General features: G+C 35.1%; 1 protein-coding gene and 2 pseudogenes across 1 annotated transcript; 1 reads left to right on the top strand and 2 right to left on the bottom strand.

Moving 5' to 3' along the window:
- Positions 1-9,741: 9,741 nt before the first annotated feature.
- On the bottom strand, positions 9,742-14,997 carry LOC143690638 (uncharacterized; annotated as a pseudogene).
- Positions 14,998-17,603: 2,606 nt separating this feature from the next.
- LOC143690102 (olfactory receptor 6C2-like) lies at positions 17,604-18,566 on the bottom strand. Its single transcript, XM_077168090.1, has one exon. The coding sequence runs from the start codon at positions 18,543-18,545 to the stop codon at positions 17,610-17,612; it is 936 nt and encodes a 311-aa protein (XP_077024205.1). The 5' UTR covers positions 18,546-18,566; the 3' UTR covers positions 17,604-17,609.
- Positions 18,567-23,068: 4,502 nt separating this feature from the next.
- On the top strand, positions 23,069-24,104 carry LOC143690637 (E3 ubiquitin-protein ligase RAD18 pseudogene; annotated as a pseudogene).
- Positions 24,105-27,396: the final 3,292 nt, after the last annotated feature.

Here is a 27,396-nt window from a genome sequence, read left to right as displayed (position 1 = left end):
TTTGGGCCACTTCCTCATGTAACTAATGTGTGCCTTCAGGACCTGCTTGAGCCCTATCTCTAATATATCATTTCCACTTTATGATGGAGTGCTGTTGTGCATGCCCAACTTTATTAGTTTATGGGTCAGACAATACCCAGCTCATGATAGGCAACTCAGGCCTCATGGTATTTTGGTGGCCCATGGTTAAGTGTTCAGTCTCTGCTAAGGGCCAGTAGCAGGATAAAAGCTGTTTTTGAAAAGAAGAATAGTTATCTACAGCAGATGTTAAGGCTTTGCTCCAAAATCCTAAGGGTCTGCATTGTTTATTCTCCTATAGGGTCCTACCAAGAGCTACAGACAGCATCCTATTTGCCACCAACACCTCCAGCACCATTTGATCTGCTGGATCACTTGGGTCAAGTGCCACTGCAGCATGTCCAACAGCCTGAACCTATCACAAATCCTCCTCTTGTTCCAGTCCCCATTCAAAACTAGCAGCTTTTCTGGTCACTTGGTAAATAGGAGTAGCACACCCAAATAAGGAATATGTTGTCTCCAAAATCCAAAGAGGCCAACTAGACATGGTGCTTCCTTTTTGGATGTAGGAGGGGCCGGATACAATAGCTTATTCTTCACTTTAGAAGGGATATCTCAACATGTCCCATACCAACGGACACTAAAAACCACGGAAGTGGAAAGCCCCTGTATTTTTGTTGGATTTATCTCCCATCCACTGACTGCAAACCCCTTACCAATAAATGTAGAGTAGTTTCTACTTCTTGCACACTAGGTCTAATTGGCATGATATCATCAATATAATGGACCAGTGTGATGTCTTGTGGAATATCACAAGGTCCTTGCAGACAAGGGTTAATATACTCCTGAGGAGGACAGTGAAGGTTTACTGCTGGACTTGCTAAGTGCATACAAACTGTTTCTGATGGTCCTTAATGACAGCTATTGAGAAAAAAAAAACATTTACCAGAGCAATAGCTGCATGCCAGGTACCAGGCAATGTGTTGATTTCCTCAAGCAATAATATCACATCTGAGCAGCAGCTGCAATTGGAGTCACCACCTCGGTAAGTTTATGACAATCCACTGTCATCCTCTAAGTCCCATCTGTTTTCTGAACAGGCCAAATAGGAGAGGAGAGTGGGGGTGTGGTGAGAATCAACAACCCTCCATTCTTCATATTCTTTAGAGTGGCACTAAACTCTGCAATCCCTCTAGGAATACGGCATCACTTCTGATTCACTATTTTGTTAGGTAGGGGCAGTTCTAGTCTCTTTAACTTGACCTTCCCTACCATATTAGCCCTCAGTCCATGAATCAGAGAATGAATGTGTGGATTCTGACAGTTGCTGAGTATGTCAATTGTAATTATGCATTCTGAAACTGGGGAAATGACCACAGAATGGGTGAGGAGACCCACTGGACCCGCTGTGAGATGGATCTAACCTAAAACTCAGTGATCACCTGACCTCCATAAGCCCCTACTCTGATGAACCAGAGTGATGCTTTGAGGCTTCTGAAATTAAAGTCACTTCTGAGTCAGTGTGTAATAATCCCTGATTATCAGGATAAAAACAGGATAAAAGCTGTTTTTGAAAAGGAGAATAGTTATCTACAGCAGATGGTAAGGCTTTGCTCCAAAATCCATAGGTCTCCTTGGGAAAGGCTGGGAGTAGGTTAACAATGTATGTTTTGGGCACTGTAAAGGGTCCTTCCCTAAGAATATCTGGACTTCCCCTCATTCTAGAGGCTCTGGGTCTGTAAACTGTCTCAAGTCTGGGAATTGATTAAGGGACCATGACTCTCTGCTTTTGTAATTCAAGTTAGACTTCTGATCACTTGACCTAGAATTCTGCTATATAGTTCAAATTAGAATTTAGTAGAATGCCCATATATATTTTTTCTAGTCATCCCATGATCTAATAGCCAATGTACAAATCCCTGTGAGTCAGATTATTTTGACTGCTGCTTTGAGTCTGCTGTCCATTAGGGTGGCCATGCCCACCTTGTTTATGGTGATTAATTTTTACCATATGGACTTCTGCCAATTTGAGATCTGATAATCTCCATTGTGTAAGTATTCCAACTCAGTGACAGCAGTTCCTGTAGTGATATCTGACCTACAGAGAAGAGCGACTACAGAGCTGTTCGGGGATGATGGAGCTAGTTTCATGAATTTATTAGTCAAGGTTCTGATGAAAGTTGTGTCCTTCTGACATTCCTGAGGTGTATGAGCAAGTCTTCCATTATAAATCCACTCTAACATCCAATCTCTCTAAGCCTTTTGATCCCCTCTTCTACATTATACCATAGCAGTTCTGGCATTTCCACCTCAGGTAATGTCAGCCATCTTTTGATCCATGTTTCAGCCAATCATGCAAACAAACTATTAATCCCCTTTCTAACCCCTCGAGCTACAATACTGAATACATAATTTCTGCTTAGTGAATCTATATCAATATTGCAGCTTGATAACAACTTTACATTCCTTTCCCCATTATCCCACACCCCTAATATCCATTCTCATACATATTCCCCTGATTTCTTTCTACATAGATTGGAAACTCATGCAATTCTTTTGGAGTATAGTGTATCTCCTCATGGGTCACAGGTTATACCTCACCTTTTGGGTTGAGACTTTAGTTATAAGTCTTAAAGAAAAGAGGTTTAGGGGGGTGTGGGCCATTAAAAGAAATAAAATTGCCTTTAAGCTAATTATCTCAGGACATTCCTTTCCAGTTTCATCTGTTGAAGTAGGATTAATTGCTCCAGACAGAGCATTGAGGGCTATTTCCCCAGGGGAGGTAGTTACAGGTTTACCAGGCACTGAAGGGTTAATCTCCTTAAGTGGAGTTTGGATGGCAGACTCCTCTGAGGAGACTGGAACAGAAGTTATTTCCTCAAGGTGGGCTGGAGGTCAGGAAGCTCTTTCCTCAGGGCAGTCTATTACAGGTTTAACTAGTAAAAGCTCAGCGGGTTCCAGGATCCCATCTCCCCTTTGCCATTATTATCAAGCCATTTATCACCATTCCACATTTCAGGATCCCATTATTTTCCAATCAAAGCCCCTACTCTAACAGCAGACACCCTGCAAGTTTGAGATTTTAGCTTATGTTGTAAATTTGCTATTGCACAATGAGGCTTTGTGCCTCGTTTTCAAAAATCTCAAGTCTGTGAACACAGGAAATAAGATTTTCTTTCATGGCATATATGGAAACTTATACATCATTCGTATGGTGCTTAAGGTGCAAATCTGAAGCCTTCAGCTCATCCCTTTCCCTCATCACTATATCCAGAACATCTAACAATGATCAGTCAATATTACTGCACTTCTTAATTCCAGAAAACTCCATAAAGATGTCAAAAACATTATCACCCAAAGTCTTGCCTCATATAAGCATACAATTAGCAGTATCTAATGGTGATATTTTGAGTATTTCTTTTGCCAACTCATCCCATGGACTGTTGGTGCCATCTTGACTATTGGAAACAGAGTCATTAGTGCCTCTGAGTATAAACAGAGAAGAAAACCAATTGTAAAAACCCATTTTTAAGAAGCTGATTCTCAAGAATCACTCCTGGTACCAAGATGTGTTAGTCAGGGTTCTCTACAGAAACAGAACCAACAAGAGAGATCTGTAAATATTAGATTTATAATGGTGTCTCATGAAACCATAGAAATGGAAGAGTCCAACATCTGTAGGACAGGTTGTGAAGCTGGCAGCTCCAATGAAGGGTCAGGATGAACTCCACAGGAGAGGCTCACTGGTTGAAGAAGCAGTGAAAGAGACTTTCTTCTTCCTTTAAAGACTTCAAGTGATTGGATTATCTCATTGTGGGAGACTTGCCTTGGTTGATCACAGATGTAATCGGCCATGAAGTATCCTTGTAACAATAGTCAGGCCAGTGCTTGCCTGACAAGACAACTGGGCATGATCATTTAAGTTGACATGAGAACCCAATCATCATACTATTCAACATCTATGTTTCTTTATGGATCATCTGTCTAGATGTTCTGTCCATTGATGAGAGCAGTGTATTGAAATCTTCAACTATTTTTGGAGAGTTATATACTTCTCCCTTAAATGTTATTAGTGTGTGCCTCATGTATTTTAGGGCACTCTGGCTTGGTGCATATATATTTTGATTGTCATGTCTTCTTGATGCATTGTCCCTTTTGATAATGAATAGTGCCCTTCTTAGTCTCTTCTCTTATTTTGAATTTAAAGTTTAATTTTTCTGATATTAGTATTGCTATTAAACCCTTTTTCTGGGTGATTGTGTGAAATATCTTTTTCCAGTCTTTCACTTTCAACCTATTTTTGTCCTTTGGTCTAAATTGAGTCTCTTTTAGACAGCTTACAAATGAGTCCTGATTTTTAATCCGTTTTGCCAATCTATGTCTTTTTATTGGGGAATTTAAATGATCAACATTTAATGTTAATACTGTAAATGCAGTACTTTCTTATACCATTTTGTTTTTTGGATTTTATATGTCATACCTTCCCCCAACCCTTCCTGATAATCTTTGTTTCTAAACTCTTCTCCACACCCCTCTCAACTGTCTTTTCTTATCTGTCTATAATGTACACGTTAGTATTTCTTGGTGAGTAGGTATCTTGTTCATGAACTCTTACAGTGTCTGTTTGTCTGAAAATATTTTAAGCTCTCACTTATTTTGAAGGACTGTTGAGCCAGATATAGCATTCTTGTTTGGCAGACATTCTCCTTCACTGCCATAAATATATCATAACACTACCTTCTCATCTTCATGGTTTCAACTGAGAAACCTGTACATAGTCTTACCAAGTTTCCCTTGTATATGATGGATCATTTTTTCTCTTGCTGCTTTCAGAATTTTCTCACAGTCTATGACAATTGACAATCTGATTAGTAAGTAACTGGAATAGGTCTACTTGGATCCAATCTGCTTGGTGTACACTGTGCTTCTTGGATCTGTAATTATATGTCTTTCATAAGAGATGGGAAATTTTCAGTCATTATTTCCTCCATTATTCTTTCTGCTCCTTTTTCCCTTCTCTTCTCTTTCTAAGTACCCCATTACATGTTTATTTGTGCACTTAATTGTGCCATTCAATTTCCTGAGCTCCTACTCCTATTTTTCCATTCTTATGTGTTTTTTTGTGTGTGTGTGCTATATGTCAGAGGTTCTATCCTCTAGTTCAATTATCCTTTCTTCTGTGTCTTCACAACTGCTGTTGAAAGTCTCCATTTTGTTTTTCATCTCTTTTACTATGCATTTCATTCCAATATGTTCTGCCATTTGTTCTTTTGAGTTCTTCTTTATGTTTGGCCAATGTCTTCTTTATAGCCTTCATTTCTTTTGGCATATTTTCCCTCAACTCATTGACTTGATTTTTTATGTGATTTTGGATGCTTGTTTAAGCAGCTTCAATTAATTGTTTCAACTCATGTATCTCATTTGGAATGTTAGGTAGTTCCTTTGACTATGGCATATCTTCATTTTTCTTAGTATAACTCATAATTTTTTGCTGGTGTCCAGGTATCTGATTTCCTTGAGTAGTTTATTCTGTAGACCATTTTTACTCTTTTTACCTAGAGTTTTCACACTGGTTGGCTTTGTTCTCTATCTGCTCTTTGCTGTTCAGTTCAACTTATTCTAGGCCTTTAGCACAGTTTCTGTTCAACTGGTCAGAAATTTTTAGTTCTTATTTTTCTGGTTCTTGCCATGTCTCTATGAAAATCATTTTTAGTGGAGGGTTCCCCAAATATCATTGACCTAAATCATATTTTCACAGACCAGACAGGTCCAGTTCTCAGGAGGAAAGTGCAATAAATATCAGAATTCTTTGAGTGTGAGATGCAGCTTTTGTCAGATTTTCCTGTGAAACCTCTTGTTTCTGTGATTTTCTTATCTTACCTTGCTGGTGGAGATTGCCAGACCTTGTCTCCCTGCCAGTGTAAAGTGATGTAGTATCTTTAATTCTCAGCAGACTCTCCCTGGCAGATTCATGGATCAGATAGTTGCTGAGATAGAAGGCAAGCATATGCTGTTTCTGTTTTCCAGCCTCTGGAGATAGAAACTCTGAAGGGGGCTGCCACTTGTGGTGGGCCAAGCTCCCACTCCCCACTCCCACTTTAATTGGTAGAAACATATGCCCTTTAGGGAATAATCTCCCTCACTTGACACATTACTTTGTCCCTCAGACCTATCTTAATTCAGCCCTTGCCTGGATCTTGCTTACAGTTGAAAATGCCTCATGCTTTCTCTAATGAGCTACTTAGAAGAGTTTAAACAAAAAGAAAAAAGGGAAAAAAATATTGCCCTTTTCAGAGCCAGTGTCCAACTCCATGTTTTGCCAGGAAGAGCTGTAGTTGATATCTGGCTCTATGTGCCCTCTTTCTTGGGGCATAGCCTTTTCAAGTACTCTAAGCTCAGCTGACACCAGAGTTTCCTCCTATATTCATTTTTATTTATTTTGTTTCCTGTCAGCTCCACCTCCTCTCTGCTGGGACTAAAATTGAAATTGGAGCTTGGCTGAGCTGCCTTCTGTGTTCCCAGTAGGGACTACTTAAAAATATGCCCTTTGGGGAATTACTTCCCTTCCCTTACTATAAAATTACCTAGTTAGTTTGATTCTCACATGTACTTTAATTCTGCCCTTGTTTGGGGCAGGGTTTAAGCCTAATCAAGGCCACAACTCTAATCTAATGGGCCATTAAAATAAAAAAATTAAAAATTGGAGAGAAAAAATTACTTTTCAGCACCAGCCTCCATCCGCCAAGGTTTGATAATCAAGAGCCTGGTTTAGTACATAGCTCCATGTGCCTATGTCCTTGAGGTCCAGCTCTTTTCCAGTATTCAGATTTTATCCAACTCTAAAAGATTTTTTTTCCATCAGCCTACTTTCTCTCTGCTTGGGAAAAACTCCCAGTTCCTCTTTTCTTTTCTCTAGGTCTGTCTGTGCTAAGAGCTTGTATTCAACAGTTCAAGTTTAATTAATTCCACAATTGGAGCTTGGTTGAGCATCTTACTTCCTTCTAGTAGAGAGGGCTTATTTACCCTTGGAGACCCAAATCCAATACAGCCTTCTGTCCCAGATGGGGAGGGGCAACTGCCTCTATTGCTTGGGGGATTTACAGTTCTGCATGGTATCTTGGCCATTCCACCAGACTGGTGTATGTTATGAGTCCTGTCATAGAAACCCCTCAAATAGCTTTTTGAGACTGTTCCTAGTTGTATACTAGCTGCACTAGAGGACCAACTAAATCCAACACCTCACTACACTGCCTTCTTCTTCACTATATATTTTTCCTTCATTTTGTTTTTATTATAGCATGTTTGCTTAATTTATAGCAAGCAGAAAATAACCTGGGTCTTGTTTTGATCCAAACATTGATGTTTTAAAGGCTGTACACAATATTTGTTAAAAAGAGTATACAAGAATACCTTTTTGCAAGCTTCTACAAGAAAGAAAACACAAAGTTTAACTCCACAACCTTCCTCTTTGCTAGAACTGCGAGCTGCTGCTACAGTTTTAAATAGACTGTTTTGTTGTTTAGACTATATATCCAAGAACATCTGAAAAAAATTAAAGAAATATGCGCATAAATGACTGCAGAGCAGAATATGAACATTAACTGCAAACAATAAGGAAACGAAAGTTAGAAATACTATCAAACGTACAAACGCCCTTTGAACACATTCCATAAACAGTATTTACAAACCATCCTTTGTTCTTTACAGGCTGGCCTAGATAGCTAAAACCAAAAAATTAAAAAGTAATCATCTAAAAGGAATTGTTTTTCCATAACATTTCTTACTTAAATCTGCAAGCAAGCAATCTTGACATTTCTAAAGATGCTAGCTTTTATTCTGAAATGAGATTGGACATGCTATCAAGTTACTTTTGTGGCCCCCCAAAAACACCTTTCAGAGAAATAATAGAAATGATAAATGACTAAAGGTATCATTTTCTCATTTTTAGCCAGGTACTGCCAACTACAATAATGTACTAATTACCAATGAGTACACTGATAATCAACCAAAAACTCAAGAGATATGACTCTTACTTAAAATGGACTATTCCTTTCTCCCAAATTATTTAAAATTTCATGGCACCACAGAACCCCCTAGTAATGGGAGTGTTGTCTTTCAACTTGCCTCATGTAAAGTAAACTGAGGTGTGAAGAGCAACCTTCCCCCATAAAAATGTAAGCAGATTTTGATACAAAAGCCCAAACCAACTGAGTGCTAATTTTACACTATGTACACCCAAAAACAAAGCCTACTTTGAAACAATCTACATGCTTCTAATAGCAGTAAGAAAACTAAGCTCTATCATGGTGGAGCATGCTCCTTAAAATTTAGAATAACTACAAAACAGCATTCCCCTTAAAATTACTCCTGTCGTCAAAGATCTGCTCAAATTTAAGGTGAGTTCTTCTGATGTTTTGTATGTTTCATATCTTCATAGAAACCAGAAAAAAACAGTGAAGGCTGTTGCAGTCAAAAATTCAATTCCCTGAAAATGTTACTTAACCAGTTGCTATCATTCCCCAAGGCAGTGGGGATAACAACATAACTATTCCAGTTTGCTAAATAAACTATTGTAACAGGCCTAGACATCCGCACAAGACATTAAAGGTCCACCCTGAATTTACATGTTTCTAGGCAGTCAGTGTTGTACTATGGCTACAACTTCACTTTTGTATCATTCTATTTTATTAACAAGCTACACTTCTAGATTAACAGTTCTACCAAATATGAATATGAAAGTTTATCTTGAATAAAACATTGTTGTAAATTATCGTTGTACTGGTTTGAAAGGATTTATTTAGAAAATTCATGTTTTAATCCTAATTAATCCTGTGGGAACAACCATTTCTTCTAATCCCTATTCAGCACTATAGATTGGAAACTTGATTAGGTTATCTCCATGGAGATGTGACTCAATCAATTGTGGGTATTAAAACTTGATTAGACAATGACATGTCTCCATCATTCTACTTGGTTCTTGATTAGTTTACTGGAATCCTATAAAAGAGGAGACATTTTGGAGTAAGCTTCGGAATGATGGGAGAACAAATAGAATGACCGGAGAGCAACAGAGCAGAGTCACAAGAATGATGGGAGCACCAGAGTCCACCAACCAGTGACCTTTGGAGATGAAGAAGGAGAAAGTCCCTGGGGAGCTTAATAAAGCAAGAGGCTTGGAAAGGAAACTAGAAGACATCAACATGTTCACCATGTGTTCTTCCAGCTGAGAAAGAAACCCTGAAATTCATCAGCTTCTTGAACCAAGGTATCTTTCCTGGATGCCTTAGATTGAACGTTTCTATAGACTTGCCTTAATTGGGACATTTCCACAGCCTAAAAACTGCAAACTAGCAATTTATTAAATTCCCCCTTTTTAAAAGCCATTCCATTTCTGGTACATTGCATTTCAGCAGCTGCAAACTATAACACCGGTCAACCAACATCTTTTCACCAATACTTTAAGCATAAAAAAAAGAGAGAATCTTTACAAAAATATGCAGAGACACCACAAATTGGTAGCTGCCCATTAACATTAAACAAACTGCACTCTTAGAAGTGTCTTCTCAACAGCATAGCATTTTAATTATAACCATTGCCTGGTCAAGGGAAAACTAACAAGTGTCTTTGTTTCTTAAGTTTCATTGCAACATTGTGTTCCTAATAATTTAAGTAAACCAATGAGTAAATGAATGATACATGCCTAAAAAATCATGGTTGAAGTTATTAGTGGTCACTGAATTTAGAACTAGTCCAAGACCTTGATCTAGATTTTGATCTAGATCTAGACTGTGATCTTGACTGAGGTTTAGATCTAGGTGGTTCTTTTTTCCTTGATTCCTTTTCATATCTTGAGCCAAACTTATAATGTGTTTTGGAATCTGTTTTAGAGGTGCTTCTAGTTTTGGTGTGAGATGCAGATCTACTATGTGATTTAGCCTTCATTTCTTTCTTGGGCTGAGACTTGGAACATGATCTTGAATTGGATTTAGATCTTGAAAATGATAGATTTCAGTGTTTGAATCTATCATCGTCAGAATGGCTTCTGGATGCCATGGTTTTCCAGTCAGTCTACCGTTTCTAGGACTATAAGATCTTCTATAGCTGTAATCAAAAGACCTACTTCTTGATCTCCTTCTTTTGTAACTTTGGCTTCTAGAATGTCTGTATCTGTCACATTATCATAGTGTGAGGAACTGTATACATTCCTCCCTTCCTGGGCTTTCGTTTGATTTGTTGTCTTCTGATTCCCCTGTGCAAACTGAATTTCAATTTGACATCCACAAATCCATTTTCTGTGCAAATTATATAATGCATCTTCAGCATTACAAGCATCCTCAAATTGAACATAAGCAGATCCTCTTGGACGATGAGTGTGGAAATCAAGTGGAACATACACATCACTATAGGGCCATAGTGACCAAATTATTGACGTGAATCTTCAGACCTGGTGTCATTGGCCTTGTTCCTCATGAACAGAGACGTGTTGGTGCAGATAGCAGGACCATAGTGGTGGCATAGAATCTAGGCCACAGGAGCTAATGGGCTCAACAAATTTTCTGTGGTTCCAATGGTCGGTCCTCAGACACATCTATGCTGTAGTTTTAAACACATTTTTCATAACTGCTTTAATTTACTTATCTATTAATTCCAACATTATCTAAATCATGTCAGAGTTGTTTTCTATTTACTCTTTATCCTCTGCATATGGATCTCAAGTCTTATTTCTTTGCATACTAAATTTTTTTAATGATATGCTGCCTATTTATGGGTGCATTTTCTGTAGCTATTGATTTTTTCTTTGGTTAGATAATTCAATCATATACCTGCTAGATGATTTAGTGACTTCTGAAGCTTTTCTAGGTGGGTTTAGAATAATTATTATATTCTATGGTTATATTAGCCCTACTTTTAACATGTGGATTTTCTTGAAATGCAGTTGAATAACCAAGGTGTCCAGAAATTTTCCATGGATCTGACTGTTCAGAAATACTGTGCATCCCAACCTCAAGAAACCATCATATTCTTAACAATGAGCAATGAGATTCCTACATTGAAGATAGATAATCAGACAAAATTTCAGCCCAGGCATAATTCTGGAATTTTCAAACTATCAGAATAGATAAGGTGTACATGCAGCCTATAAAATCTATAACTGCAGTCATAATTATAGAAAGAATACTGTTTGGGACATGTCTTGGGGATACTCAAATTTAACTGTCTGTTCCTAAAAGATGTAATATTAGCTTTCTTAATTGTTTAGGGAATAATGAATATGGCCATCAATTGACAGGGGGATGCAATTCCAGTTTTCAGGTATTAGAATATATAGAGGATTGATAACAGATTAATGATCACACTCGATGGAATGTGAGAAAAATACAGATTAGATCATTGCAATATTGAGGGCATTCTAACGTGAACCAAACAACATCATATAAATGATACCTTGTACCACTAAGCTAAATATTTGAAGCAGTTGACTGATAATGATTTCCATCAACATGATATTTTAATTATGGTTTAACATGAAATTTACTTCAGTGATCAATCTGTAATAATTAAAGGACTGCTTCAAAGTCAGCCACTCTGCCATAATCAATGTATGAATAATAGGCTTACAAATATTGCTAGAATATCAAACTGTCTTCTGGGATTCCTTTAGCAGCAGGAACAGCTGCTTGGCCAGTTAGGTCCTTTGTGTGCCCAGACTGTTATTAGAACCATGGTATTTTTTGTGTACCATATAACTTTTCTCCTCTTTAATTCTTTTAAAATATTCTCCAGGACATTATTGCATGGTCTCTAAAACATCACTTGTGTGGAAGATGGTGCATTGGGGTTCACTTGTGGTTTAGTTGTATTAGATGTAACTATGTGTGAAAAATAGCTGTATTTAATATGGATATTTTTGCACATCTGGTTTAGTTAAAATGGTTCTTTCTTCAGATGTGTTTCCTATTACTGAAATAAAAAACTCCCACAAACTCGGTTGCTTAAACAGTGCAATTTTATTCTCTTAAGTCCTAGAAGTCAGATGTCTGAAATCAAGAGGTTGTCAGGGCTGAGTACCTTTTGATAGCTTCAGGAGAGAATTACTATTCTTGTCCTTTACAATTTCTAGAGAGTGCTTGCATTCCTTTTTTTCATGGTCCCTTCCTTGCATCACACCAAACTCTTGTTTCCTTTATCTCATCTTCTACTGTGATAACATAATCTTCCAGATTCCCTCTTGTAAGAATCTTCTTTATTACGTTGGGCTTACCTGTATAATCTAAAATTTTCTCTTCATTTTACAATTCATAACTTCATCACATCTGCCAATACCCTCTTATCATGTAGGTTAACAGATTCACATGTCCAAGTGATTAAGACAATTTGGGGTTGCAATTATAGAGTCTTCTCCATGTGATTTAGATTTTTCTTGAGACAAATAATTAAGCTCCAGAAGGTGGAGTTTATTCTAACCCGAGTCCAAACTTGAGTTTACAGTTTGGAGCAATACTCTATCTCTAGTAATTTTATGTCATGAGTTTGATTTTTTTCAGTGGATTCAATGGAACTGAATGGACCTATATATTTCTTAGATTTATAAAAAAATCAGGTATATTTCTTCAAGGTAATGATATACAAATTATGGTGGTTATTTTAAAAAACATGGCTTTTAGAACTAGAAAGGATCAGGTTCTCCCCAGTTGGATTTAATGGGTTGCTGATGGGACAGACTGGATAGGACATTTCAGAAACCTCACACCAAGATAATTCTTGGAAAGAGACCCTTACTATTTTTTCTTTCAGGGTGGCTGCATTTCCTGTGTTCATAGTGTGTTAAATAGTTTAGTCTCTTTGTTTTTCACCGTTCATTCAGAAAGTTTTCAGCCACTGCAAGGCCACCTCAAGTCGGAGTGATCAACTTAATACATTGTTTGATAATTAATTTCTAAATAATTAATCCTGCTAAAATGAAGAGGAATGATAATTATGGTATATCCATTCCAAAGTTTGTAGTTTAGGAACATCTAATGAAGAGCTTTTGTCAGTCTGTGAATATGGTCAGGAATGGTTTCAGTGAATATGTGAGAAGTTGGGAAAAATCATTCAAATACAATTCTCATTGGGTGAAAATTAAATGCTGGGATGGGCTTGTATCTCAGACCTTAGGCACACTGATGTAAGGAACCTATTTCAGCAATCTATCTTGAGAATCCATTAGGTCAGAATGTATGTATAAGTATGTGATTGAAAGAACATCAGTGATAAAGGGTAGCCAAATATTTTCTCTGGACCCTTGCATCTTTTGAAATTAATCACAGAGAGTCTATTTAAAAATCTGTTGTCCTGATGTTTTATTTTGTACTCCCTATGAAAGGGCATTATTATAATTGATGTTTATGTGTTTAGTAATGCATACCAATTCATACATAATCCCATGTATACTACCTTCTCAAGAGAGAGTACATATGCTTTTGAACATGCTTTTTTGAACAAACCTTTCTGCTCTTCATCACTTTATGTTACAGTACAGATTACTTTTTTACTGAATATAGTATAAGATACAAAGTAAATTCTAATAAACTAAATATTTCTAATTTTAATCTGTATACATGGAGGCTTATATTAAAAAGAAATATTAGTTTTTGTTAAGAACCACATAATTTTTCAGTTTTCATGACTTAACCTGCAACTGTATTCAGATTTTTAGACATTCCGAAGGAGGTTTCTGAACACATAATGGTGCTAAACATCTGTCATTGTGGCATTCTGTCTACTAACAAATGCAGGCTTTGGAGTTTGACAGAAATGGAATTATGTTCTGACTTTACCACTTACTCACATTTTTTAACTCTCTAAATTTCAGTTTAGCTATTTGGTAAGAAAAGATAAGATAAAACACCTTTATAAATTAACTCATAAAATAATAGGTTTCAAGTGATTTTTTTTCAAGAGGCAGCTGCTATAATCATTGCCATTACAATGAGAAGATAAACACTATTAATGGCTTTATTTCTTCATGATTTAAACCTCATCTTTTATTAAACCGACTGTCTTTAAACGATTAATTTCCACACTTTAGTGCTTATTATAAAATCTGAAATAACCTGTAGTGGTTCTTAGAATTTAAGATATCATCAAAAACTGGAATTGGTATAGGCAAGAAGCATATTACTTAATCTAGAATATTTATGAAGATGAACTTACTGATTATATCTATTTTGTTTGTTTTTTTCACTTTATTAAGGTTTCCTTAGATGTGAAGTCATTTTTTCATTTCCTGAAAATGGATTATATTCTCTTAGTGATAAATGTGATCCTGATAAAGCTTCCCTGCTAGGAAGGAAAGGAATAAAAATGTAATGCTTTTAAAGAGTAATGATTTCCATGAAAATTGGATCCTTCTATATCAGTAAATTTTTTTACTTTTCTGAGAGCAATATAATTCTTTTGACTGTCATTAAAGGTTCGTTTTACTTGCTTGTTCTTCAGGGTGTAAGTGAAGGTGTTTAGCATAGGAGAAATGGAAGTAATTAATATTGTCACACACTAATTAACAGCCATGACTCCTTTGCTGAAGGTTTGACATAGATGAAGATACAATTCCCATAGTTGAGAGATCACAATCATGTAGGAAAAGTAGCTAGAAAATGCCTTTTTCTTTTGCTGGGCAGAAGGGAATCCTAGAAGTGTTTCGATGATGCACATGTAGGAGAGAAGGATGCACAGAAGGGTCATGATAGAGGCCAACAGAGCACAGATTGTGACCATCAGCTCTATGAGCCATGTGTCTGAGCATGAGATCTTTAGAAGGGGGGATATATCACAGGCAAAATGGAATTATAGACTTAGGCCCATGTCAAGAGGTGGGAGTAGAATCAACAAGCCAGCTGTCCAGGAACAAAGGATGGGTTTTCTACAGACCCTGTTGTTCATGATGGTCATGTAACATAGGGGTTTGCAGATGGCTACATATTGGTCACACGGCATGGTGGCAAGTAGAAAAAATTCTGTAACAGCAAAGAGGTCTGTAAAAAAATTTTGGGATGACATATGTAATAGTCTTGTCATTTGTTGATATGTGTTGTATGTATCTAGGAATATAAGCAGAAATAAATGAGATTTCTAAGAAGGTGAAAAACAGAAAGAGGAAAATCAAAACCTTCAGTTGTGGGTTATCATTCAGTCCCAGCAGGATAAATCTTGTTTCTGTGTGATTACTCATCAATGAATCTTGACTTCTATTCAATCTGCATTTATAATTCAGAGATAATTGATATGAAGAGAGAGGTGTTGACATCAACAATTTGCAACAATTAATGGCTCCACACATTAAGCCAAGAATTTCACATGAAAGGTTTTAAAAGTTTTGTTTTAAGCAGTATCATTACAATAGAAGCATAGTTTCTTCTTTCGTGCAAAAACACACTGTTCTGTGTTTTGCAAATATCATGGAACATTTTTAATATACCAGATTACTTTATCCATATCACACTGCAACATGTTAGGAATTCTCCCGTCTTACCGCTTTTTACAGCTTATATTTTATTTATCTGCACATAGAATTAGAATTATCCATATAGTTACCTTGGACTGCTAACTGCAGGTGAATTTTAAAGCCAAACCTTAAAATTCTTCAACAATTTACGTCTTGCCCTGTGATTTGGTTGGTAATTAAATGCATTTATATGACAAATAGTTTGGGCCTCACTGTACAGATTCTTCATATACTTTGCTTTTGATTTTAATTTCTGCATTATTACAAGTTTTAAAATTTATATTTTTCTCTATTAACTTTATACTCATTCTTTACCATCTCTTCCTAACATAATTCTGTCTAAATTACCTAGAATGTACAGATACATTGATGAGATATGCCCTGTGTTGTATGGCATAATTGCTAGTTTTTTATATCTTCTGTTGGTTAAATAACATTGAAACACACTCCAACATCTTGACAGCAATGTCATTAAGTGTAAAAAAATAAGCTTTAATGCACTAATCTCATTCCCAAACCTCTGCTTGTTTTCAGTGATTTCGTTTTATGCTTTTCCGAATATGGAAATATAATATTGTTGAGAAATTAAATTACTTAATAAACTTCATATACTATTGTCGATAAATTAAGTGACTCAATAGAGATTCTTAATAAGGAATTTTCTATTCTCTGCATTTACGACCCACGAAATTCAGACCAAAATTTAATGGCATGCTTAATCAAATTTTCAGCCTCTTGTTTGTGCTATGAATGTGGATTTCCCAGACCCCACAATCACATGAGCTAATTCCTTATTATGACGTCTCTTCTCTCTCCCTCTTGTTTATATAATCTACCTATCTATGATCTATCTATTAAATGTCTGTCTATGTATACATGTATGTATGTATGTATCTATCTAAGATCTATCTATTATATGTCTGTCTGTCTATCTGACTGTATCTATCCATACCTATCTGTCATCTATCTATCTATCTATCTATCTATCTATCTATCTATCTATCTATCAACTGTTCTCACTCCCTATCCCTCTCTGTTTCTCTCTCTCTCTCTCTTTATATATATATATATATATATATATATATATATATATATATATATATATATATATATATACAGAGATATATATATGTATTCCAGAGATGTCTATATATAGACATCTATAACCTTAACTAGGCATATGTTGTTTGGGCTTTGTATATAACTGGTTGTTGTCAATTGAATTATGTACCCTCTCAGGAGATGTGTTCTTAATCTTAGTCTGCCTCCCTGTGGGTGTGGAATCATTTGTAAAGAGGACTCTTTGAAGATGTATTATCAGTTAAAGTGTAGACTTATTTGTGAATAGGACCTCGTAGGATACTGTTTAACTATGGCTAACTCTGAATCAGGAGGGCCTTAAAAGAATTTCAGGAGATCCTATAAAAAAAAAGAAATCAGATATTCTTCTGTGGCACTTAAAATGCTGTCAGCACACTGATCCTATCACTTAGTGCCTAAGTCCCTGGGATCCATAATGCAACCTCCTGCTCCCATTCTCCAGTGTATGCTTTCCTCAGCATCCACAAGTTACTTTTTTAGTTCATTACACTACTTTAGGTTTCTATTTTCTCACATCTTTGAAATTCTTTCACCAATATATTCAAATGAATCCTTGTTACAATTTATCCTGCATTTCTATGTGATTGTAGTAGGATTATTTAGAAGTTACGAAAATCTTCGATTTTCAATGTTGCTAAGCGCTATTATTCTCTCTCGTAATCTCTATATTTTTACATAATGGCACTATTTATCCTCTCTATGCTTTCACGTACATTTTTATGCATATTTGAGAAGAGCTATAATGGATTGTACCATGCGAATGGATTTTTGAGAAAAAGATTTACATGTTCTCTCAAAATATTATGAGGTTTTAGTTTGAAAAATGACTACACAGAGATTACCTGAGAGTCATCACGCAAGTTATTTTAAAGACATGTTGAAAAAATTAATGTACCTGAACTAAAGGATATTTTAAACAAAATAAAGCTGTTAAACATCAAGGAGAAAATTTGCAGTGCCATTTATCATTACTTTTGAAACCTTTATTTACGTGGCATTTATTCTACTTAGCTGAGAACAATTCTGTTCTTTTGATTGAGTCCATGAAGGCTTTCTTAACTTGTGTGTTCCTCAGGGTATAAATAAATGGATTCAAAGTAGGTGAAATAGAAGAAATGAGCAGAGAAACCACTTTATTAATGGTCACTTCTTCCTTTGCTGTAGGATTCATATAGATGAAAATGCATGTGCCATAGGTGATGGAAACCACAATCATGTGGGAAGAACAGGTCGAAAAGGCTTTCTTCCTTTGCTGTAGAGAAGGGAATCTTAAAATTGTCCTGATGATGTAAGCATAGGAAAGAACCACACAAGTGAGAGTCAGAATCAGGGTCAGTACAGCACAGATTATAATTATCAGTTCTATGAACCATGTGTCTGAGCAGGCGATTTTCACTAAGGGAAATACATCACAGGTAAAATGATCAATGATGTTAGAGTCATAAAATTTCAGTTTTAAAAGCAGTTTAACTAGTGGGATTATTATACACAAACCAGCAGCCCAACAACAGATGATGAGACTCCTGCAGACAGTTTTGCTCATGATGGTCACATAATGCAGGGGTTTGCAGATGGCCACATAGCGATCATAGGACATGGCAGCAAAAAGAAAAAATTCTGATAATGCAAAGAGGTCAGTAAAAAACACTTGGACCATACAAGCCTTATAGGTAATGACCTTGTCACCTGTTGCTATGTTGTACAAGTACCTAGGAACACATGCAGATGTGAAGGAGATTTCTATGAAGGAGAAATTTTGTAAGAAAAAGTACATGGGTGTTTTAAGATGGGAATCCATACAGGTAAGTGTGATGATGGTCATGTTTCCAGTTACACTCAACATGTAAGTAAGAAATAGAAATATAAAAATCAGAACCTGCAGCTGAGGGTCATCAGTGAGTCCCAGCAGAATGAATGTGGTTATTGTACCGTTTCTCATCACTGATGGCTGACTTCTGTCCGATCTGCAGGTGATATTTGGAAAGACATTTTTTCAGATTATTCTAACTGTTCTAAAATTCAATGTATTATTTTATTTCCCATTATATTTTTAAAAGGTACATTTTATTTCTGATCTCTGTTTAGGGTTTTATCTTTGACTAAAATTCAAATAATGCCCTTTGGTTCTCAAGAATTATTCCTTATTCACAAATTTAATCATAAATTTCCACCATTGTTTTCATCTCTTTCCTTCTCACATTGCATTTTTTAAAATAATGGTAATAAATAAGAGATAGGTTGGGCACACTATACAACTCTAAGCACAAAATAAGTTCTCGGATCCAAAACAGTATTTTTGTTTGTTCATGGGTTGTTAGATGTGTTTACTTCCCCTCATTTACCTGAAACCCTTCTTCTCTACCATACATAATCCACCTTTTTTTCCTGAATATGTAAATCTTTTTAAAATATGTATGCAATCTTTACTTCTGACAAAAGAGATGACTGCCTTCTCTTTCCTTGAATTTCCAGGAAAGTGAATTACTTTTTCTTCATGATACCCTTTTTTTGCCCAATAATAACAGATTTAATTCAAAAGTTAAAGAACTTTTTGATTTTGTGTTTAGGCTTCTCCATAGATACTTCTCAGTGCAACCATTACTTATATCAAAAGGGATTCCAGTGTTTCCAATACACAATCATTACAACAATGTTTGAAATTTCTGTCATCAATGTATAGAACATTTTTCCTTTGTAGCAACTATTTAATTTATGAGAAATTTCACTTCCTTGTTTAACTTACTGTGCTCTATTCTTACTGAGCCAGGCTGACTTGGCTGCGATTTTGTATTTCACTGAGTTACCAGAATAGGGAAGAAGCACTGACTGAAGCACATGGTTTACTTGCAGGTTGGAACCTTCCTAGAGAATTTGGTCTTTCATTCAACAACCATCAACTATTTATATCAAATTTTAAGATATAGAAGAGGTCTTTTTTTTTGCAAACCACCTATCTTCCTTCCATCTTATTCCTAGTGTCTCTCAAATGCACACATCACTGAGAAACCTTACCCAGTCTTTACAGCAGGCATTGTTCAGTCCTCAAAATACCTCTCTTTTCCCAAGATATTACAACTTATTAGGTGTAAAAGTTAAAAGATAATAAAGTAAAACTTACAGATATTTTCATCTTCTCACTTTCAATCAAATGGTCAAATGAACATAGAGTTCTTTGAAGTTATGCCACTGTCTTCAATATATAACCCATTTTTTTGGGGGGGTTGAAGATAAATGTCAATGCATATGGATTTCTATACTTACCAAAATACTTTATTAATTTTAATTTGAGGTTGTATATATAGCCTAGGTAGCCATGGCTATTTCTTTATTTATTTAGTTGTGCATTTATTCATGTCTCTTATGCATAAAATATTCTCAGATACTGACATCTACACAAAAGAACTTCTAAAAATGATGTTTCATAAATATCTGTTGGATGCATTACAAAACACAAAAATGATTGCTGAAATTCATTTTCTCCTCAGGAATGAAATATCACCAAATTCTGTAAAGGGGATTAAAATCAAAAAGAAAATATTCCACATACTTACTCTTCTGTTGGCAAATTAGAGTTTCTTTTGGTTGTTTAAACATGACAATGTTAATAATGTAATATTTAAAGTAATTTATCTTCACCTTTACTGGCAAGTCTGGGAATTCATAGAGTTCCCTGAAATTGCCATCCTTAATAAATCTGACATTCTCCCTGATAATGGGCTTTGTGCAATTTTAATCCCCAATGTATTAGTGCTCTCTGCATCATTGAAATGTAATAAAATTACTCTTAAGGCTTGAATTTCAGGAATTCAACCTACTAGTAGAAGAGATGATATTCTAAATAACCAGGACAAAAAGAAGTACTTTACCATTTAGAGCATGGCTTTCTTTAAATTACTGAATATGCCAATAAGTGAATAAAATGCTTCTTAGTGGTATATATTCAGAAGCCATTAATGAATTTTCTGAGTAATGAAGTTTGGCAAAAAAAAAAAAATCAGTAACAGGCTTCATTGGGGACCTTGTCCTTGGGGACAGCATTAGACACAGGTCAGGAGTTAACCATATTACTAAATTACATAGCTCATATTTTTAAAACTTTCACATCTTCTAAGGCACTTGTTAATATCAAAATCCTTTCTTGTATAAATAGAGTCCTTTCATATATTATATGAATTATCATCATTGGGTATTTTCATGCAGGCAAGCAGAAGAAAAAATTTATATGATTATTTGAGGGTACTGCTTAAGTTGAAGACCGTATCCTTCCATATATTCCTTCTCCAAATACACCCACTATATTATAGGTGTTATTCACAATGAATAAATATTTGCAACTGTATTTTATAATTGGATGGAAAAACATATTTTTTTTAGATCTTTAAACACATCTTAATTTATCACATAATATAAATTTTTGTCCTTTATAGTTTAACACTATTAATAGGTTAGCTGCATGAAGTAATTGGCATTTATTTTACCAAGCCTGAATTCAATGTATAAAGTTCCTCATTTTACACAGTTATTAATCATTCTATCAAACACATGTTCAAAGTACTTTTTCCAGATGAGTAAGAATAATTTTGAAAAGTACAAATTATAGAAGAAAAGTGTAGATTGTAGACTAGTTTGTTTTTTTTCTATGCTGTATGGCAAAGTCACATTTTATTCTTTTTCCATGTGAGTATCCGATTATTGCAGCACCATTGGTTGAATTTTTGTTAGTTTGTTTGTTTTTTGGGAAGTGCATGGGCCGGGAATCGAACCTGGGTCTTCTGCATGGCAGGTGAGAATTCTACCACTGAACTACCTTTGTATCCTCTAGATTGTGGATCAACATGTTAATTTACACCTAGAAATTGTGTCGTTAAGATTAGTTTACATACAAATTTGCCACTGTGATTATGTCATTGTAACGCATTATTTTTATTTTTTATTCTATTTATAATTTGTTCTTATAAATATGTATAAAGCATATTTTAAGATAATAGTAACTCTTTAAAAGTGTCTGTGCTTATTTGAAGCATGTGCTTTATGGTTTTATACATTAACACCTATTGATTTTCTTCTGTTTTTCATTTTTAACCTTATTGAGCTGTAACTAATATACAGTAAACTGCATATAACTAAATTCTAAATTTTGATAAGATTTGACATATGTATTATTCCCTAGAGATCTCACCACAATCAAGATAATGAATGTACCAATCAGACCCAATAATTTGCTTGTGATCTTTTCAATCTCTCCTTCCCGACATCACCTAGTTTTGCCATTCACAGCTAAGCATGGATCACTTTTTGTCAGTATAAATTAGTTTGCTTTCTCTAGAAATTTATATAAATGTACTTATTTTCATCTGGCTTATTTCTGATTGTTTTTTAGTTTCATCCATGTTTTTGCTTATATTGACAGTTCATTACTTTTCATTTCTGAAAAAATTTCAATGTGTGATACTTGGCATTTCAACTTCTTATGTAATTATAAATAAAATTATAAATAAAACTGCTATGAGCATTCATTCCAAAGTCTCTGAAATTGCATGTACTTTCATTCTATTGAATCAGTACCTAGGAGTGGAATGACTGGGTCTTGGAAAGTGTATGTTCAAATGTTTAAAAGACTACCAGGTGCTTTTTCAATGTAGTCATATGATTTTTACATTTCCACTAGCAATGCAGGAGTGTATAAGATGTCCACATCCTTGGAATGATCAGTCTTTATACTCCTAGGGCCTTAGTAGGTATGTAGTGGTGTCAACTAGAAATTTAATTTGCTATGCCTAATAGCTAATGAGGTTGAGGACTTTGTGGTACTTGTTATATACTTCCTTGATGAAGTATCTGTTTAAATGATTGCCTATTTTATAATTTGGTTTTTTCTTATTAATGAATTTTGATGGTTCTTTATGCAGTCTTGATACAAATCTTTTGTCAGATATGTGATTTGCCCATTTTTGTGGTATGTTTCCTTATTCTCTTATACAGTCTTTTAAACAGAAGGTGTCTCAATTTTATGGATTGATTTTCATGAGTTGTTACTGGATCATGGTTTTGTCTTTTTCTAAGAAATTGTGGCCTAACCCAATATCAATATTCATTTTATGTTAGTTTTAGTAAACAGTGCCAAGTATGAATAGAAGTTCATGTTATTTAACATGGATATCCAAGAGTTCAACGAATTCAACTTTTTTGAAAAGACTCCCTTCACCAATGAATTATGCTTGCAATTCTATTAAAAATCAGATGACCATAAGTGTAAGGGATTACTTCAGGAGTCTCAACTCTTTTCCATTGATCTTGTATCTATCTTAATGCAAATGTCACACTCTCTTAAATGCTGTAGCTCTATGGTACATATTAAAATCAGACAGCAATTTTGAGCAGCAGCAAAGCTCTATAGTGGCTGACAGACCCTCAGTCTCCTCTGGAAGTAGTATAGACTCCCTGTCCGAGGCCCCATGATTTCTGGGCCTGACAATAGATGATTTGTTACAATTTGTGATTTGCTTTGACTATTTTAACATTGCAATGATGATTCCTCAGTGTTCACATGACTACTGTTGTCTCTATATGAGAAAATTTCTGTCCTATAAAACTCAATGCCAAATGTGTTGAGTGCGAGTCACAGAGCCGGATCTGAAAAATGACCATGTATTAGATTAACTTGTAAAGTTTTGAATTTTGGATGGAATCAACTGTTGCAATTTGCCCTGGAATCACCACCCATATCTCCTGCTTCCTTCTCTTTAAAGAACCTTCCTGTCAAAATGTATAATCCTGTTGCCTCCAGACATTCTCTAAAGCAGGGGAGAAGATTAATTGATGATTTCTTGATCAGAGAAATTGGTGATTCTACATCACCTTTGCTGATAAGAGAAAATGAAAGGAAATTCTACCCTCAAAAAGAGATGCGCATTTATGTAGAGACCAAAGAGACAGTTTCTCTACAAATGATGACTTCAGGCTCTTCAGCAGCTTATGTTCCTGAGACATCCTCTATATCTACCTGAAAACAGGTTACTAAAGTGAATTGTCCCATTTGCAAGGTTAATATTCCAGAAAATCACATTAATAAGCCCTTGGATAGCTGTTGTCACATGAAGAGAAAGAGGAAAGCCTCAGAAGATCTGTCCAAAAAAGGAAGCCATTGCCCAAAACTGTGTATAACTTGCTCTCTGATCATGACTTAAAGAAAAATCTAAAACAGCATGGATTATCTGTTCAAGGAATTAACAGCTCATTAAAAGGTACAGAGGATTTGTATTGTATAGTGCTTAGTGTGATGCCTTGCAACTTAAATCAGCTGCTGGAATAGTTAAAGAAATAGAAAATATGGAGAAGAATACAATGTGCTTTAAAGCTAATAAAGTCAAAGAATGCATCATGATTTTTTACCAAGGATAAAGTAGAAAAGGTAACAGACAAAATTCATATATGTGGTTTTCAAATATTGTCTCCCGTTGTGTGGATGCCTTTTTACATTTCTGACAAAGTCCTTTGATGCACCAACATGGACAATTTTGAGAAGATCCCATTCGTTTATTCTTTCCTTGCTTGTGATTTGGGTGTAAGGTCTAAGCAACCACCTCCTATTAAAAGATATGTTATTTCCTATATTTTTTTGATAAATGTTACATTCTTAGCTCTAAGGTTTTGGTCTTTGATTCTTTTTGATGTAATTTTGTATAAGGTATCTACTTTCATTCATTTGGATATACAGTTCTCCACACACATTTTTTGAAGAAGCTGCTGTATATCAGTTGAGTTGGCTTGAGTGCCTTATCAAAGATCAATCGTCCATAGAAGAAAGGGTCTATTTCTGAAAACTCCGTTTGATTCCATTGGTAAGTATAGCTATCGTTTTGTTAGTACCATGTTGTTTTGATCACTGTAACTTTGTAATGTGCTTTAAAGTCAGGTAGTGCAAGATCTACTACTTCATTCATCTTTTTCAAGATACTTTTAGCTATTGAGATACCCTGCTCTTCCAAATAAATTTGCTTGTTAGTTTTTCTAATTTTGTAAAGTATGTTGTTGGGAATTTTCATTGGTATTGCATTGAATCTATAAATCAATTTCAATAAAATTGCTGTCTTAACTTTCAATCCATGAACACTGTATGTCCTTCCTTATTTAGGTCTTCTTTGATTATTTTTGGCAATTTCTTGTAATTTTCTGTGTATAGGTCTTTTGTTGCCTTGGTTAAATTTATTCCTAAATATCTGATTCATTTTGTTGCTATTGTAAATGGTTTTTTTTTCTTAATTTCCTCCTCAAACTGCTCATTGCTAGTGTTTAGAAACAGTAATGATTTTTCCATGCCGTTCTTATACCCTGCCACTCTGCTGTATTCATTTATTAGCTATAGGAGCTTTGCTGTGGATTTGGGTTTTTTCGTTTGTTTATTTGTTTACATATAGAATCTTGTCATCTGCAACACTGAAAGTTTTATTTTTCCTTTCTAATTTGGATACCTTTTATTTCTTTATCTTGTCTAATTGTTCTAGCTATTGATCCAGCATAATGTTGAATAACATTGCTGACAATAGGCATCCTTCTCTTTTTCCTGGTCCTAGTGGGAAAGCTTTCAGTATCTGCCCATTGAGAAAGATGTTAGCCCTGGGTTTTCCTTATTATCCTTTTATCATATTAAGGAAGTTCCCTTCTATTACAATTTTTTGAAGTGTTTTCATCTAGAAAGGATGTTGAAGTTTCTCAAATGCTTTTTCTGCATCATTCGATATGATTATGTGTTTTTTCCTCTTTGATTTATTGATGTGGTATATTACATTAATTGATGTTCTGGTGGTAAACCAGTTTTGCATACCTGGAATAAATCCCAGATTGGTCACGGTGTATAGTTCTTTTAATGTACTGCTGGGTTTCATTTGAGAGTATTTTGTTGAGGATTTTTGCATTCATTAAAGAGATTGGTGTGTAATTTTCTTTTCTTATAGTATCTTTTTCTGGCTTTGGTATTAGGGTGATGTTGGCTTCATAGAATGAGTTTGTTAGCTTTCCCTTCTCTTCAATTTTCTGATGAGTTTGAGCAGGATGCATACTAAGTCTTTACTGGAATGTTTGGTAGAATTTACATGTGAAGCCATCTGGTCCAGAATCATTCTTTTTTGGGAGCTTTTTCATGACTCTTTCAATCCCTTTACTCATGATTGATTTGCTAAGGTGGTCTATTTCTTCTGGAGTCAATATTGTTTGTTTCTAGGAAGCTGTCAATTCTGTCTACATTGTCTAGCTATTAGCACATAGTTGCTCATCGAATCATCTCCTTATCTCCTTTATTTCTGCAGGGCGAGTAGTTATGTACCTTCTCACATTTGTTTATTTTTATCTTCTCACTCTTTTCTTGTCAGCCTAGATGAGAGTCCATCTATTTTATTTATTTCTTTCTTTTCAAAGAACCAACTTCTGGTTTTGTTGATTCTCTCTATTGTTTTCATGTTCTCAATTTCATTTATTTTTGCTCTAATCTTTGTTATCTCTTTCCTTCTGTTTGGTTTGGTGTTTATTTGCAGTTATTTCTTTACTTTCTCCAGATGAACTGTTCATTAATTGATTTTTGTCCTCTTGTTTTTAATATAAGCTTAAGGGCAATAAACTTCACTCTGAGTACCGCTTTTGGTGCATCCCATAACTTTCGGTATACAGTAGTTTAATTTTTATTTTTCTCAAGACATTTACTGATTTCTCTTGTAATTTCTTCCTTGACACACTGGTTGTTTAAGTGTGTGTTTAGCCTCCATATCTTTGTGAATGATCTGGCCCTCCAACTATTATTGATTTCCAACTTCATTCCATTATGATCTGAGAAAGTGTTTTGTATAATTCCAATCGTTTTAAATTTACTGAGACTTGCTCTGTGACCCAACATTTGGTCTGTCCTGAAGAATGAGCCATGAGCACTTGAGAAAAACATATATTTTGCTATTGTTCGGTGTAGATATTCTATAAATGTGTGTTAAGTATAGTTCATTTATTATACTATTCAACATCTCTGTTTTCTTGTTGATCCTCTGTCTAGACGGTCTGTACATTGAATAGAGCAGTGTATTGAAGTCTCCAACTATAGTTGTAGAAGTGTGTGCTTCTCTCTTCTGAGTTGTCAGTGTGTACCTTATGTATTTTGGGGCACTCTGGCTCAGTGCATAAATATTTATGATTGTTGTCATGTCTTCTTCATGAATTGTTCCTTTTATTAACACATTACTCTTTCTTTTTAATTTCTTTTAATTGTTTACCTTTAAAGTCTAATTTGTCAAACATTAGTGTAGTTACCCCACCCTTTCCCGGCTGTTTGTGTGAAATACCTTTTTCCAACTTTTTACTTTCAACCTACTATTGTCCTTGGGTCTAAATTGAGTCTCTTTTAGAAAGTGTATAGATGGGCTCTGTTTTTTAATCCACTCTTCCAGTCTGTGTCTTTTATTGGAGTGTTTAAACCATCAACATTTAATGTTAATGTTGTACTGTAATACTTTTTTCTACCATTTTATCTTTTGGATTTATATGTCATATCATATCTGTTACTCCCTGTTTAGCCTTCCTAATAAATTTTCATTTCTACACTCTTTCCTAAACCCCTTTCCTATCGTTTCCTATCTGCCTGGAGAGTACCTTTAGTATTACTCGTAGAGCAAGTCTCTTTTTCATGAACTCTCTCAGAGTCTGTTTGTCTGAAAACATTTTAAACTCTCCCTCATTTTTGAAGGATAGTTAACTGATTTTTTCTCTCAGTTTCATAAATATATCATAGCACTGCCTTCTTAACTCCATGA

This window comes from Tamandua tetradactyla, chromosome 7 (assembly GCF_023851605.1).
Source record: "Tamandua tetradactyla isolate mTamTet1 chromosome 7, mTamTet1.pri, whole genome shotgun sequence".
Classification (NCBI taxonomy): Eukaryota; Metazoa; Chordata; class Mammalia; order Pilosa; family Myrmecophagidae; genus Tamandua; species Tamandua tetradactyla.
The sequence above is the reverse complement of the archived record's forward strand: the minus strand, read 5'-3'. Positions and strand labels throughout refer to the sequence as shown.

Excerpts from the sequence above, each read along its gene's own strand:
- LOC143690102 (XM_077168090.1), bottom strand. The coding sequence starts at position 18,545 with ATGAGAAACGGTACAATAACCACATTCATTCTGCTGGGACTCACTGAT.